Source organism: Schistocerca piceifrons, chromosome 7 (genome assembly GCF_021461385.2).
Source record: "Schistocerca piceifrons isolate TAMUIC-IGC-003096 chromosome 7, iqSchPice1.1, whole genome shotgun sequence".
NCBI lineage: Eukaryota > Metazoa > Arthropoda > Insecta > Orthoptera > Acrididae > Schistocerca > Schistocerca piceifrons.
Genome location: NC_060144.1, coordinates 134,614,655 through 134,632,625, shown reverse-complemented (window position 1 = coordinate 134,632,625; position 17,971 = coordinate 134,614,655). Strand labels below are relative to the sequence as shown.

Here is a 17,971-nt window from a genome sequence, read left to right as displayed (position 1 = left end):
AATTTAGAGAGACATGGTGCATTATGATGCTGGTTCAATGAAATGCAAGGTGAAATGGATGCATCAAGTTTTGCCTTGTGTATACTGGAAACCCAGTCCAAAATGATTAAGGAAAATCCCGTCCAAGTCACTTTAGATTATGATGGCTGCACATATCAGAAATGAAACATGATATTATCAAAGGTTCTTTTAAGATTAGCAACTGATACTGGAGTATTGATTATGCAAAAGGTTTTGGAGAAAAGTCATACTCAGATGCACTGTGACCAATTTCACAGTTCCATCAAGTGCGAGCTCACAGGACATGAGTTAATCTTCCTAGCCAATATGCTTCAATATCTAGAGGCAAGAAAAAAAGCCACCACTTTATGAAGTCCTTTGCCTAGATTACTCCTTTTTCACAAACTATTGTCATTGGTATTATGTCAACATATGTTATGAATGATCTACTTGGAGGTTACTGTTTCTGAAGTGACAGGGTGGTGTAATTCTTTGTTGCTGCTCGAATGGCATGTGGCACATTTTTCTTGAAGAGATGAACAGACAGTAACAGAACTAAGCGAACAGTGTGCATATTTCAAGTTGTTTCTGTGAAGTCTTTCAATAAAAAAATAATTAATGTTTCAAAACAGTGTTGTTACTAACTTTTTCAGCACCAAAAACAATGGAAAAGTGAAGTCATAGAGAAGACTCTGACAAAGAAATACTGCATAAGTAATATATTCTGCAATACATACCAAGGCAGCCTACTGTCATAAATAAACTTTCTAAAGAGTTTCACTTTTTGATATCATCTAATTTTGTTGTTGTGCTACATTGCAAATTTAACACCCCTATGAAATGTATCAGTAATTGTAGACAGTTTTTTCTCTCTCCTGTAAAATTTGTGTTTTGCTTCTACCTCGGTATTGCTTCTTCACAGGCAATATGTATCTTATTCAAGGGATGTGTATGGACTGATTTTTCTTTTCCTCCAGGCCCAGAACGTAATATTTAATTCAAATTATGTATTGGAACCAGAAGCCAGGAAAACTATTTCTCTAAATAAATCAAAGAATAAACGAGACTTATTCTTGTTCCCATGACTACTCCATGTAACTATTTGCGTGTCTGTTAGGCAAGGGTAAAACAATTATTGGCAGAAATAAGGTGCAGAAAAACAGATCTTCATGCACTAGAGATTAGTGCCGATGTATAAGATATTTTTCCTGAGTCATCTTATTTTGTGAATGAAAATATCATGAAAGAATACTTTACAACTTTAATCAAAATTAGTTCCATTTTATGGACCACTAAGAAAACAACAATAGGATTTAACCCCTGAAAATACATTGAGTTTAAATACTGAAATTATCTGAATTTGGACTGAAGAACTGGAGAAAATATTGTGATAGAAATGTTGTGACACTGCATAAATTACAGACTTGTAACTATTTATTTGCTTTCATGTCTCACTGTATCTCAAGAAATGCTTCTTTAAGCAATCATTTTACCTGAGAGTACTGCAAACGCTCAGTTGCATTACATATGAGTGTGCCATGGTGTACAATGTGTAATGGACTTTCTGAGCTCACTGTACCTAACATCCTTGATTGTGAATGTAAACACTGATAGTTATTTAAAATGGACCATATGTTGTCAGTAATGGAATATTCTGAACATCCACAGTGAGCTTATATCAAGATATTTGTGGTACTGAAACTAGCAGTGACATGTTGAGTTACAGACAGGCACAATGAAAAGACTGTTACATATTAAGCTTTTGGCCAAAGCTTTCATCAAGGGAGGCGGGAAATCACCACACACACACACACACACACACTCACACTCACACAAGCAAGAACAACTCATGCACATGACTATCTCTGGCTGTTCAGGCCAGACTGAAACTGAAACACTTTGAGTGGGAGCAACAATCTGTAGTGGAGTTGGAAAGGAATAGTAAGATATGGGCAGGGGAAGACAAAAGAGTGCTGCCTGGCGGAGCATGCAGGGACTAGACGTGGTAGACAAGGTTACCTTGTTCAGCATCTGGAGGCTCTTAGGGAAGGAGGGAAGGGCAAAAAAGGGACTGGAAAAGGGGAAGAGATAGGCAAGTGGTTTGGCAGAGGAGGTGATAGGATAGGGGGCATAAACCATTATGTGGAATGCGAGAACAATAGTTGCCGTAGCTTGAGGCTGGGGTGATTTTGGGGGCGGCAAATCTGTTGCAAGGATAACTCAACTGCCATTTGCACAGTTTGGAAAAGCTAGTGTTGGAGGTGAGGATCCCACATGGCCCAGCCTGTGAAGCAGCCATTAAGATCAAGCATGTTGTGTTCCGCTGAATGTTGTGCAACACGGTGGTCCACTTTGCACTTGGCCACAGTTTGGTGGTGGCCATTCATTCTGGTGGATAGCTGGTTGGTAGCCATACCAATACACAAGCTGAGCAATGATTTCAGCAGAACTGATATCTGACATGGTTGCTTTCACAGGTGGTCTGGCCTCTGATGGGGTAGGATAAACATGTGGCAGGACTGCAATAAGAAGTCCATCAGATGATGCTATAGGGTGATGAGGAGGCACTCCTTTGTAGCTGGTTCTTGGGGGGGGGGGGGGGGGGGGAAGATTGGGGGGGGGGGGGGTGTATGGTGTGGGACATGTGTTTGTGGACTAGGGTCTGGGGGATAGTGTGTGTTTATGAAAGCTTTTGTGTGGCCTTTAGCATACTGGGCAGCGGAGCTGCCATTACTGGAGACGTGCTGTCCCTGGGTGCCTAGGTTTTATGGGAGGGATTTTTGGGTGTGGAAGGATTAGCAATGGAGGTACTGTGGTTGGTGGGTTTAATATGGACAGAGGTGTCAACAGAGCCTTGAGAGGGGAGGAGGCCAACATGCGGGGAGGTGGCATGCCGGGCTGAGAAGGACCGAATGAAGCGAATGAGAGAGAAGGTGTTGAGATTGTGGAGGAATGAGGATAGGATACCTGGCTCTGAGACCAGATCATGAAGATATCATCAATGAACATGATCCAGATAAGGAGTTTGGGGTTTTGGTAGGCTAGGAAGGTTTCCTCTAGATGACCCCCAACAAGAGTTGCTCAATGAATTAATTTTTTACCTTCTGTTCAAAGGAGAAATGATATAGTTCAGATGTCTGTGTGGAGAAAAGAAATTCTATCAACTTTCGCCACAATCCTTATCTGCAGCTGCAACTAACCTGCAGGCCTATATGACAAAATACCACGAATGTTTCCTCAAAACATCTATTCAAGGTTATTAATATTTTCTCTCTGCCTATGGCAACAAATTCAATGCAAGATGCTATTATACTCTTACTATTTACTTGATTTTTGGGAAACAACAACAACAGTATACTTGTTTTTAAGTAACAGCAGCATCTGAAAGTTTAGTAAATTTATTGAACCAAAAGATCTTAAAATAGTGCAGGATTAGATTGGAACTGAATATTTTTTCCTCTCTCCCTATTACAACTACAAAAAATGTACTTACACATCCCAAGCATTGGGTGAGAGCACAGTCTTCTTACCCCTTCCACTTTGTGTTTCATTATCTGGAGAAGAACATTCAATTAGTGAAGTCCAAACAAACAACAGCATAAATAACAATAATTATAATATTCTGTAAAAACAAAGCTACATACTTCACTTTGCATAAAACAGTATATGTATCATGCATATAAATTACATAACACTCTGAAGTTTCAAGTTCCCAGAAGCAATCAGAGACAAGACCAGATATCTTTCCTCGGGTTCTCAAAATACTTGGAATTCTAAATATGACAAAAGGTTTAGAAGAAAATTCAGCCAACTTGACAAATGAAACAAAAATAATCTTGTTGAGAGGAGTGACAACACGCATTTTGGGAATTATATCTGTAACCATTTGCCAATACAGCAATATACTGCCAAGAAGCTAAACACTTTGAATTAACCATGCACTGCTCATAATTTTATTACAGAAGGTATGAGGCAACAAAGATGACTTTTAGCCTCCAAGATCCAGATGTTCTTTAGCTCTTGACAGTGGCTGAAAACAATATCCCATTTTTCTCAATACTCTTGCTACAAAATAACTTGTGAATTAGAAAGTCATAAGGAGAATGAATTGTCAGAAATGAAGTGTCTTGACAATATGCTGTATCTGTTACTGAAGATTTCAAATAATCCAACATTCAATGCCAAAAATCAATAGAGGACATAGTTTGAAAAACAATGCATGGTTTTTGGGATTACAAACATTCAACTTTCTTCTGGTCTTTTGTTTAACACTATTTGCTTCTTATGTCTGCATGCAAGAGCACTTTGCATTTAGTTGACACATTAGTAGTTTCAATTATGGTACTTTCTGCTTACATTATTACCCACATCACCATTTAGAAAAAAGAGTTATCAGGGTATATAAGCATTCAGTGTGCAGAAAATTATTTTTAACATCTGGTCAACAAACAGTGTTTGTAATATCTACTTTCACTTATGTTAAATGGCACAGAAGACCATGTTAACACAAATGCACATTTAATGGACCTTAACTATCAATCAAATGAAGACCTTTTTAACCTGGTAAGTGATTTCATAAGCATTTTCTTTAATGAATGTTAGGTAAGGCTTGTTTACAAAAACTGTTTTTTCTGACACACAGTGTATGTGAATGGTAATCTAAGTTATTTGTATTTTAATTGAAAACTCAAGCTATTTGTGGGGGAAATAATAAAATAATACTGCTATTCATACAATTGTGGTCTAATATATACTACTGCTCCATAGATGTTAATCTACAAGCACACAAAGATTTGTGAGTAAGAGTTGTCTCACTAGCATATGATGATAAGATAGGTTTAATGTCGACTTCACCAAAGGCAATATTTCCATCTTAAGGAAACTAAAAAGCTTTATTATTGCTATCTCCATTCCATGCTATTTTCAGACATTTTTCTTCTTAGATTGTTCTGCATTTCATGTTCTCAACAACCTTCCTATTTACTTTTTTTCTTTTACTAAACTTCCAAACATTATGCATGGAGCTTAAATTATTTATTAGTTAACTCAGTTCAACATTTACCATACTTTAATTATCATTTCTGCATTGGTTTTCTGAAATTTTGTACCTCACACGCTCTATAAACTAAATGAACTCAATTAACTAAATGAAGCGTTTTGTTGTACTTCATAATTCAACTATTAAAATTTCAATTTTCGCTCCTCAACATTTCAAAAAATTATCCAATTAATAAATTCTCATTATACTCCATCACTTGTGTTCCTGTTCCAAACATATATTTTGTAAAATGATAACAGGAATAAAAATCCTTAAAATAGTAACAAATGAAACACTAAAGCTAACATGAGCACACACAAATACATACAAAATTCTTTGACCTGAAAGCACGTTCCACTTTCTGCAGAAATAATAATAGTTGTAATAATAATAATAATAATAATAATAATAATAATAATAATAATAATAACAATAATAATAGTTGTAATAATAATAAATAATATGTATGGATATGCAGAGGAAACAATGGAAAATATATCGTTCAGAAGAACGATATTTCAGGCAGATCACGTGTTGTCAGCCACGTAAGATTTGGCATAAGCAGTGCTTTCATCTAAAATTCTATTAATATCTACAGCTTTCATTATATAGCACCAAAATAACAAAAGCTTTTAATAAGATTTGAAATGTGCCAATATGCAGACATGATAAGCATTTGTGAGCTCAGACATATCGTTACCCAGTCAAATCGGTCCAGATTACTGAGTGCAATATTATGCAGCAATACTAATATTCACTACATAAAATGCAGTTTTAACATATTACACAAAATGCACTACATAACAGTGATAAAAGTGGGAGTTTCTCACCGGTTTCAGTAAATGTCGACTACGCTCTATGACAAACTGACAGAATCGTGGGTCGTGTGACCCAGGAAAGTTGAGTCCTTTCATCTGATGTAAGCAAGCAAAAGAAAGATACACACCGTGATTACATGATAATTATTTCCAACTTATAGAAGTGGAAAAATTCTGAGAGATTATGATGCACAGAACAAAAATTAGATGCCCTTGTGACTAAATATCGTTAAGGCAAGACCTGCTTATCCTTATTCGTAACTTGAAAATAGAGACAACAAAAGTCCCTAAGTGAATATGGCCATTGGGAACCAAAACATAGAAGGAACATATACTTACCTTAATATTTGTGTCACACATGTTTGCATTCCTTCTAATCCTACTCAGTTGTACAAGCTCAAAGCAATAATGCTTGTGCCCTTATTGAACAAGTGAAAGCATGATTGTGCTTGTGGTTGCAATGTAGTGTACACACACACACACACACACACACACACTTATACTGTTTTAACAACATTAAGTTTTTTTCTGTAATCAACTGGTACCATGTTAGTCAATCACATAATATTTTAATGGCATGAACTACTCAGCATACATAAACATGTGATCAATCCCGAATGTTTGCCAATATTTCACCATTCGAATGTAAATATCATCTAGCAACATTTATTTCTTATTTGCATAGGGTGATAAAAGCGAACATCTATCTTTTATTTTACTTCATGTAATGTCACTCACACACAGTTGTCAGCGATAAGGTGCAACGGAATACATTTATAAAGATGACTGGTGTGCTGCTAATGAGAGATGTTTTACACAGGTGACTGGATTCTGTGAACTATTATTAAAGTATTAGGGTGGACTAGTGTGTCAGCTTAATGATATAGTGGATGAGAAGTCACGAATCTAGAAAAGTATGGTGTATGCAGACATGCAAACTGTTTCCAGCATGTGATTATAATTTCACATTACAGAGAACTAGCACACACTGTTTGGCAGAGTTTGCTGTATATTGGACAAAAACTTGTGTACTTCCTAGAGCTTGTGTGTCATCTGTTTGCGAAAATTTGCATTGAATGGAGATATCTCTTATAGGCATAATACTAGCATGTGACGAACTGCTATGTGAAAGACTATAGCAATTTAATTTTCAGTATGTATTAACTCTGCACAGAGGGTTCAAAGTGCAGCATATACAATTTTACCCTAGTGCTAAAGCAAACTGTTATTTGTGTCTAGTGATAATTTTTTGTGATGCTATATTTATACATATAAGTGATTTTTTTACCTCAAGAAGTCAAAACCCACTTGCTGTTGTACATAAAAAATATTTCATTTTCATTTCTTAATCAATGTGTAGTGCACTGTTAAAAGATGAACGGTTTTGGAGTACACTATTCTGGTCAATCGAGTGGATAGACAAGTGTAGCCATGATTTTAGGTAAAGTAACAAGATGCTGCTAGATGGACACCTCATAATTATTGGAACTAGTGCTACAGCAAATATTTTCTAGTTGGAGAATTGGTCATGGCATTCCTGTTCTTGGAATGTTAATATATACATGCAGAGTTTGTTTTCACATGGTAGATACATTTGCTGCTCAGAAGAAACATTACAATAGGTGTTCTGCAACCAATCCTCTAATGAACTGAAGAGCACTGAAGAAAACGGTGTCTCTTTTTGGTCTTAGGCATTGAATTAAAAACACTGAAGAATATGGTCTCTCTGTTTGGTCTTAGGCACTGAATTAAAGATATCTCCATGATTCGAGAAATTAACAGTGGTTGGGTCATGTTAATGTTGACCATTTTATCCTCAAAAAACAGTAGTATTATCTAGAATATTATTGTTCCTCCCATGACACTAGACTTTGAAGTCACAACAGGATACCGCATACTCCTCATGGTGTCAAATTATTTTACAGGATGTTCACTGCACTATTTATTTATACCCACAATACTCCTACCCACTAAATACTCCATGCTTCATATAACAACTTATTCCTAAGCTAGGAGTATCAGATTGACATAAATCCTGCAATCTTTGTTTCTGGAAACAGCGGGATTGTGACTAGGCAGTCCAGTCGCAGTTCTGACACTGTTCGCAAGCAACTGCATCAAACTGTTAATTTTTGAAACTTTCAGCACAACTTCAAAGATATAGTCTAAAAGTTTTAGGTTATTTTACATTCTTAAAATTCATGCCACTCTGAAAACATGATTTCACCTGCAAAGGTAAGATGATATATTGTTGAAGGGGGGTAACTGGGCATCTAGATTCATAAAAGGTATTTTAAAGGACTTTCTCCTACTGGACAGAGAATGCTGTTCCACATATACTCATGGATGATCAACAAGCAAATTAATCTGACTATGAGCTTTGCAGCTCAACTACTATAACTTCATTACCAAAATTAGTAACTTCTTTTCTACAAACTACAGATGTTGTCCTATGTCAAATGATGATTATGAATTATTTAAAACTAATATCACATAATGATTCAAGAGAAAAATCTCGAGAAGAAATCCTCCAGAATTAAGATACACACAGCAAAGAAGGGGGAAAAAGACCTTGTCTTTATGTCTTGTAAACAGTGATGCCATAGAGCAAGTTTAAAATAAAGATCATTGGGAAATCAGAAAAAATGACAAACTGTGAAAGAAAGACAGTTATAACACAAAATACAGATAAGCCACAAAAACCACAGCATGTGGTAATAAAAAAACCCTGAAATGATGTTAAAACTTCTGCAAAACATGTCTGTGTACAAATAAGAAAAAATTGTGATCACTCAAGGTAGAACCTATCCAAAAACAAAAAGCATTTCATCAACTTGCTGTATTTTGATGTAGTAGGGATATTACAGTACTACACTACTCTAGCATCACAGTGTTGTTGATGGAACATGGCAGTTATATGAAGACAAAAAGGATGTTTGTGTCTTGCCACAAAAAGGATGCTGGCTATGAAAACACACACACACACACACACACACACACACACACACACACACACACACACACACACACACAAATTACTACTACTCTTCACTCACTGCAACAAACTAACTTACCGACTAAATCTAAAATTAATCTAATCATATGTGCACTTACTTAATTGATAACCACTTTTCTGTCAAAGTATGACAAATCACTATGTAATACAAAAAATACCAAAGTAAATTACACCGAATCAAGTAGAAGATACAACTGATATACTGCAGTACACGCAGATATATAAATTTAGTAGATGAACAATACAAAAAACACCAGAGATCTAAAATTTGGAACTGGGTACTTTTTATTAAAACATGAGCAGCACTTCTATGTAAACTGGAATGCTTGCATGTGTAATACTGACAAGCTGCAAAAATGGTTATTACATAGCTCCAGGTATTTTTTGCACAATATTGTTAATGAGTCTTAGTGCTCTACTTGGCTGAAAGATCATAAAAACTTATGGCATATGGACACGCACTTTTAAATCCATAACCCAAATACAACAGCAACAAAACAAGATTTAAGATGAAGTTTTTTCCTGTTATTTTCTACTGGCATGTTTCTTTTGGACATTGTTTAAACAAAGAAAACTTTGCCAGAAAGGTAGTACAGGGTAGTCAAGTTGAACAGTTTTTGACAGTTTAGTTATGTATCTTTCACATAGTTTTGATTCTACAGTAATTTTTTCTCACAAAAGACATTTTTACATAAGCAGGATTGAATTTTTAGTAGTCTAGGTTGTGGGTTCCATATGTGTGTAGCAACAATGAAAATATTTTAAATGCTACACACTGATGTGGGACGTTGAGTTGTTAATTGCAGTCAGATCCAGTGGATAAATTACAGCATCAATTTAGATGCAACAATATAACAATTAAATGCCCTTGTCCTCTGATTACTCCGCATTTAATGTCAAGCATATCCAAAGGTTTCTAATAAGATATTTGTGTTACAATAAATAGAGACAGGTCTAGAGACTGGACACTTGTGACAATTTCAATGCTAATTACACATGTCTACATTGTACCACAAACTGACAGTACCAAATTTTATAAATTACTTATAATTAAACCATAAAACAATGGCCAGTGATAATGATGGAGTAACATAGAAGTATGGCAAACAAGCATAGGGTGATATGACTGGCAACATTTAAGTGCAAAATGCTGTGAAAAGAAAGTCATGAATGTTACCAGCTTTGCCAGACAATCCATACAGCAGCACTGAAATGGACAGAAAAGCCTTAAATATCAGAATGTTATTTGTCTTGGCCATTGTTACAGTCAGTTTTGAAATAAAATTTAAAAAATGAATTACAAAATTACAAGGAGACAGGAGGCGAATTTATAAATATTTTTGCTCATCACTGGCTTTGCGCATACTGCAGAAGCACATGCCCGGCAGTTTCCTCATTTGGTATCAAGTGGCGTGCACACAGTATCATTCCACGGGCACTTGGTACCATGCGGTGTGCACTCACTCAACATGAAATAGAAGCACCAATGGGCTCAGCAAGTGTTGGAATGCATTTTGAACTAGAATATCTTATTAGTTGTCGACTTTACATGTTTTTTTATGGAGAACGTGAATGCTGTATACCTGCAATTCATCAAGTATTACCACGGCATTTGAGTACGATTATGTATAACAAAACATAAGGTGGTAATCAAATTCTGAATGTTACTGAAGCTCGTTGCTTTAGCTGTGGAACTCTAAATTTGCATGAAAGAAAGTTGATGAAATAATATTCGCATTCAGTCTGCAACTAAAATTGCACTGACACTGAGACATATTTTGGGCACTACAAATGAAAAAGATTTATGTTGATGAGCCTAGCAATTGCTTATAATTGTCTACTTTGTTTTCAATTAACAAATAACTTCAATCCGGCTACACTGTAGATGCTCATGAGTAAATCAAACAAATGAACTAATATGACTCTGATGATATGTGAAATGCACCATGCATGCGTACACTGAAAATCTGCAGCCTTATGTGGAAATGAGAGCAAACACATTATATCTGCATGGCTGTGGACAAGCACAACATCCATATGGCCTCAGCCAAATGCTTACTGCTTGTGTTGTTATGCGAAGAAGCACCAGTTGTCTTCAAAAACTTCTGCCAATGTTCATGAAGTGTATTCTCTCTCTCGCGCACTGCAGGTGTGTGCAGACCTCGCAGATACGGCACGTGCTTGCAAGGCTCTAGAAAGTACTATCAGGAGTACTTAGAATTTTCTCTTCTGAAGAGAAGGAGCCATTACATCTCCTTGTAATTTTACTTATTTCAACCAAACTTCCCTCTTGACACAAAAATTAAATACATGCAATGATATATCCACATATTTACAGAATGTCCACCGTGACTCAATAACTGTTACTCAGCAAAACCTTTTTTCAAAGTGTGTTATTGAAACATTGTAGAACAACTCTCTTATGTACCGAAAGAAACCAAATAACCACTTGAAGTTACTTCTCACACCTTCTCAATAAGTAAAATATAACGTATGTTTTCAAATGGATACAGATAGAAAAGATTTCTGTTTGACAGAGGATATAATTTCAAACACCAAACAATAAAAGTCATAGGAAAGGGGGTGGGGGGGAGGATGAATGAAATATTTTCAAACTTTGTGCACCGTTGGAGTTTCATTGTAGTTCACACTTTTGCTCTGTCTTCCTGTCTCTCACTCAATCCACTGTCTGGCAGAATGACTTAACTTGACAGACATATTTGCCATGCACTGCCTGATAAACGAACTCTTGCTTTTCAAAAGCACTGTATTATATTCACTGGTCCTGTTGTCTACAAAAGCACCTTTTGGATTAGACACTGAACAAGTCAAGTTATAAGTACACTTTCTGAATGTGACTTCTAGGCATACTTATTTAGGGTTACAGTGAAAAACTTTATACATTAGGTATTTATAAAACACACACAACTTTAAATATTTTTCAGTGGAGTAAAAGCAGTGATGCTGTAAATATGACTTTAGAGATTTTCTGAAGGTTTTGACCTCAGTAACAGCTTTTATGTTTTCAGGAAGTATGTTATAAAGTTTAATTCCCACGTGGAAAGTACCTTTTTAGCAGAGAGATGTGTTGATTTGGGTTATAGGTAAATTTTTGTTTTGTCTGGTGGAATGGTCATGTATATCACAATTTCTTTTCTTTTTTCAGTCTGCAGTCCTTGCCTATATAGGTGGACATTTGTGTGTTCATGCACAGTGCCTGCTTGCGACTGCTCAGGAAGGAACTTATCCAGTTGTTGGACAGACCTCAAATAGAATACTTTTCAAGCTTTGACAGCAGAATCTTATGATACACCATGTCAAAAGCTTTTCACAGGTCAATAAATACTCCCACTGATTTGTGTTTTGTCCCTAACCCTGAGAATGAAATTGATGCACTCATGAAAAGAAGTTGTCGTTGATCTCTCATTTCTGCATCCACGTTGTTCACTGCATAGGATATTGTACCTAACATTGCCTAGTATGTAGGCGTATTCCCTATAGTATTTCCAAGTTTTACTTTTAAGATTATTTTACTTAGAAAGGTCATTATTTCTGTTTTGGAATTTTTTAGATTTTGGCATATCTGTGTGGACCGACTAAACTTTACTGCACTATACTTATTTCCAATACAGAGCAGATGTTGGCAACTAGTCTCTGTGTCCAATTGTAGGCAGCCAAATGGTGGATATTAGAACGGTAGCTAACAAATATCTATTAACTAGTACTTTCACATTCTGCTTTTGCCGCTTGTAGTTTGGTTGGTTGATTTTTGGGGGAGGTGACCAAACAGGGAGGCCATCAGTTACATCGGATTAGGGAAGGATGGGTAACAAAATCGTCTGTGGTCTTTCCAGGGAAACATCCCGGCATTTGCCTGAAATGATTTAGGGAAATCACAGAAAATCTATATCAGGATGGCCAGATGTGGGTTTGAACCATTATTTTCCCGAATGAGAGTCCAGTGTGCTAACCACTGCGCCACCTCATTCAGTTTGAAGTTGATATTACTGATCATACAGTACCTTTTATACTGAAATGTTGTTAATGATTTTGTCTAAAATACAAATCTTAGTGGTGGCGACAAAATAATAAGAAATATGCATATGGCCCTTTCTTCATTTTTTGAATTTGCAGCTTTTTTGGTTGTTGTTACATTAAATGCTTAATATTTTTCCTGCAACTGAAACAGAAACACCATTGGCCACTGGCTGCACAAATCAGCTGTACCAGCATCTTAACTTCTCATGACCACCTAAGGCAGGCATTGCCAAAATATAAATTGAGGTTAAAGCATGAATGGCACCTCATACAGTTTTACTAATCACTCTATAGTTAATGTGATTAGGAAGTGAAGTAAAATTTTTTGCTAAGCCAGATTCAATGAAGATTCCACTTGATTGCACGACCAATTTCAGAATGTTACAAACCAATGCATTTTTATTTATTTGCATTAACAATGGTATAAAACATACTGTAACTATTTATGTGATAAAGTGAAAACTTTACTGAGTGTGGGGATTTGAAGACAATTTACTCGAACTACTATTTTCTTTGTTTTGACACAAACAATAGCTGTATGGAAAACTATTTTTTAAAAGGAGTCTAAAAAAATACCACAATTTCTGGGAGGTATAAAATATATTTACAGAAAGCCTTGCTTACTTATTCAGAAATGAATTTGAGCATTCAGGAAAGAGAGAGAGAGAGAGAGAGAGAGAGAGAGAGAGAGAGAGAGAGAGAGAGAGAGAGAGAGAGAGATATGACAGGATATGGAACAAAAAAAGGTCTAATGAACTTATGCCCAGAAATACATAGTTTCCATGCTAGAGACCATTTACTCAATCATACATTGTTACAGAGAGTATGGTAAGAAAGGTAAAAGAACAAAACCGCAAAATTACAGACCAATATCCCTATCTTCTGTTTGCTGTACAATCCATAAACACATTCTCAGTTCGAATATAATAAACTTTTTTGAGGCTAACAGCTTATGTCCACGAGTCAGCATGGTTCATGGTTTTTACTAAGCATCACTCATGTGAAAATCAGCTTGCCCTTTTCTCATATGATATACTGACAACCACGGATGAAGGGCAACAGGCAGACTATAATTCTATATTTCCAGAAAGCATTTGACACAGTGCCCCATTGCAGGCAATTAATGAAGGTACAAGGATATGGAATAAGTTCACAGATATGTGAGTGGCTCGAAGTCTTCTTAAATAATAAGAACCCAGTATGTCGTCCTTGATGGTGAATGTTCATCAGAAGCACACGTACTGTCAGGAGTGCACCAGGGAAGTGTGATAGGACCGCTGTCGTTCTCTATATACATAAATGATTTGACTGACAGGGTGGGCAGCAACCTGTGATTGTTTGCCGATGATGCTGTGGAGTACGGTAAGGTGTCCAAATTGAGTGACTGCAGGAAGATACAAGACGACTTAGACAAAATTTATAGTTGGTGTGGTGAATGGCAGCTAGCTCTGAACATGGAAAAACGTTAGTTAATGCAGATGAGTACCAAGATCAAATCTGTAATGTTTGGATACAGTATTACTAGTGTCCTGCTTGACACAATCGAGTCATTTAAATAAATGGGCGTAACATTGCAAAGCAGTATGAGGTAAAATGAGCATGTGAGAACTGTGGTAGGGAAGGTGAATGGTTGGCTATGGTTAATTGGGAGAATTTTAGGAAAGAGTGGTTCACCTGTAAAGGAGACCGCATATAGGACATTGGCGCAACCTATTCCTGAGTACTGCTTAAGGGTTTGGGACCCGTACCAGATCAGATTGAAGGAAGACATCGAAACAATTCAGAGGTGTGCTGCTGGATTTCCTTCCTGGAATAGTTCTGCAAGTCAGAATGGTGGCACTGCTGTCACTTCCTATTCATCGAATTATTCTCTCTTATTGAAGCATGCAGGTGTGTAAGGTCAGTCATGACTCTGGATGACCAACTGTCAGGAACAGATGGCCTCCAATGAAGATGTGATTTGTGACTGTGTAAGAAGAAAATAAGTGATGCAGCGTGTACAATTGCAAATGTGCTTCATTAAAGATAGAGCCATGGCAAGAAAAAGTTAGATACTATAGTCCACACTTTAGAAGAAGAATGTATGAAGTTTGTCCATCTCCACTGTGAGAAAACGTATGTCCTCCAGCAAATGAAAAATGGGCACAGAACAATGTCAGTGTCATGTTACTGCAAACAAAAAGCATGCTATTTGTGAATTCTTTTGGTCACGACAACTTGCATTTATGAGCAACAGCGAGTTGAGTAGCTTATCATCCAGACTAAAGACTGCTGTTAATCTGTTTTAATAATGAATCACCATTTACACAATATGCTTTATTCTCAGGTTCTCTTTTCCTTTACTTTTGTCACACACTTGACAATGTGTCAAAAGTTCGCATGTGTCAACTTAAATTGTTGGACATTCTCTGAATACAGTTAATTTGTACCCAAAAAACCAACTCGAGTGATGAATTTTTGGTTAAATGGACAGCAGAGGACACTTAAAGAGTCAAGTCTCTGAGCATACAGAGACAATGAGTTTGAAGATGACATCATAAGACCTGAGTTTAAATTGATTACACAGATTTCTTTTCTGATTTCCAGCAGTTACATAGAAATGGAGAGCTGAATCAAACCAGTCTTCAGACTGAAGACAACAACAACAACAAAAAAAGCATAAATGAAAGTAGGTCTATGAGCTGAAATGGAACAGGCACAGGCGTTCCACAACTTTGCCTAAACCACTGGATTATTTGCTACACATACTACATATGACCTGGGAAGAAGTACTATGGAGGTAAGAACCACCTAGCTTCTATAGAGGTGACAGCAGAGATGGAAAGGTATTGGTAATTGCAGTATTTATATTGCTATTCAAGACAGGGGTGTGTGTGTGTGTGTGTGTGTGTGTGTGTGTGTGTGTGTGGGGGGGGGGGGGGGGGGGGGGTGGTACCAGAATGTGTTACAGGTGGTATACACAGCTGAGCAGAGAGAGGGAGAGGATGAGATACATAGTGTAAACAGGATAAAATGACATGGGAAAAAGGGACAAGTAAATCGACAGACAAGGGATGGAGGAGATGGATAGAGGGGGAATGGAGATGGAAAAAGAGGACAGGGGCAGAGAGGGGGGACGAGGGGAGGAGGTCGACAAGGACAGAGAGGGGGGACGAGGGGAGGAGGTCGACAAGGACAGAGAGGGGGGACGAGGGGAGGAGGTCGACAAGGACAGAGAGGGGGGACGAGGGGAGGAGGTCAACAAGGACAGAGAGGGGAAAGAGAAGAGAGGAGGGGAGATGGAAGACAAGGACAGAGATGGGAGAGGGACGACGACGAGTGGGGAGGAGGAGGAGGAGTGGGGCGGAGGAGGAGGAGGAGGATTGGGGGGGAGGAAAAGGAGGAGTACGAGTACGAGTAGGAGTAGGAGTAGGAGGAGGAGGAGGAGGAGGAGGGAAAGGGAAAGGGAGGAAGAGGAGCAGGGGAGGAGGAGGAGAGCGCGGCGAGAGGGGGGGGCCGGGCGCGGCGGGAGGGGGGGGGGCCGGGCGCGGCGGGAGGGGGGGGGGCCGGGCGCGGCGGGAGGGGTGGGCGGGCCGGGCGCGGCGGGAGAGGGGGGCGGGCCGGGCGCGGCGGGAGGGGGGGGGGGCCGGGCGCGGCGGGAGGGGGGGGGCGGGCGCGGCGGGAGGGGGGGGGCAGAGCACGGCGGGAGGGGGGGGGGCAGAGCACGGCGGGAGGGGGGGGCAGAGCACGGCGGGAGGGGGGGGGCAGAGCACGGCGGGAGGGGGGGCAGAGCACGGCGGGAGGGGGGGCAGAGCACGGCGGGAGGGGGGGCAGAGCACGGCGGGAGGGGGGGCAGAGCACGGCGGGAGGGGGGGCAGAGCACGGCGGGAGGGGGGGCAGAGCACGGCGGGAGGGGGGGGGCAGAGCACGGCGGGAGGGGGGGGCAGAGCACGGAGGGAGGGGGGGCAGAGCACGGAGGGAGGGGGGGCAGAGCACGGCGGGAGGGGGGGCAGAGCACGGCGGGAGGGGGGGGCAGAGCACGGCGGGAGGGGGGGGGCAGAGCACGGCGGGAGGTGGGGGGCAGAGCACGGCGTGAGGTGGGGGGCAGAGCACGGCGTGAGGTGGGGGGCAGAGCACGGCGGGAGGGGGGGGCAGAGCACGGCGGGAGGGGGGGCAGAGCACGGCGGGAGGGGGGGCAGAGCACGGCGGGAGGGGGGGCAGAGCACGGCGGGAGGGGGGGCAGAGCACGGCGGGAGGGGGGGCAGAGCACGGCGGGAGGGGGGGGCAGAGCACGGCGGGAGGGGGGGGCAGAGCACGGCGGGAGGGGGGGCTGAGCACGGCGGGAGGGGGGGGCTGAGCACGGCGGGAGGGGGGGCTGAGCACGGCGGGAGGGGGGGCTGAGCACGGCGGGAGGGGGGGCTGAGCACGGCGGGAGGGGGGGCAGAGCACGGCGGGAGGGGGGGCAGAGCACGGCGGGAGGGGGGGCAGAGCACGGCGGGAGGGGGGGCAGAGCACGGCGGGAGGGGGGGCAGAGCACGGCGGGAGGGGGGGCAGAGCACGGCGGGAGGGGGTGCAGAGCACGGCGGGAGGGGGGGCAGAGCACGGCGGGAGGGGGGCAGAGCACGGCGGGAGGGGGGGCAGAGCACGGCGGGAGGGGGGGGCAGAGCACGGCGGGAGGGGGGGGCAGAGCACGGCGGGAGGGGGGGCAGAGCACGGCGGGAGGGGGGGCAGAGCACGGCGGGAGGGGGGGCAGAGCACGGAGGGAGGGGGGGCAGAGCAAGGAGGGAGGGGGGGGCAGAGCACGGAGGGAGGGAGGGCAGAGCACGGCGGGAGGGCAGAGTAAAAAGTGCACGGAGCGAGAGAGGGCAGAGTAAAAAGTGCACGGAGCGAGAGAGGGCAGAGTAAAAAGTGCACGGAGCGAGAGAGGGCAGAGGAAAAAGTGCACGGAGCGAGAGAGGGCAGAGGAAAAAGTGCACGGAGCGAGAGAGGGCAGAGGAAAAAGTGCACGGAGCGAGAGAGGGCAGAGGAAAAAGTGCACGGAGCGAGAGAGGGCAGAGGAAAAAGTGCACGGAGCGAGAGAGG

General features: G+C 40.9%; 1 protein-coding gene across 1 annotated transcript in view; it reads right to left on the bottom strand.

The window, feature by feature from the left end:
* The window catches only part of LOC124804706 (dmX-like protein 2), a 327,684-nt gene that overhangs the window by 41,385 nt on the left and 268,328 nt on the right, over nt 1–17,971 (bottom strand). The window contains exons 53-54 of the mRNA XM_047264965.1: nt 5,869–5,952; nt 3,494–3,554 (exon numbers count right to left, since the gene is read on the bottom strand). Coding sequence (XP_047120921.1) covers nt 3,494–3,554; nt 5,869–5,952 — 145 coding nt within the window. The remainder of the gene's footprint in view (nt 1–3,493; nt 3,555–5,868; nt 5,953–17,971) is intronic.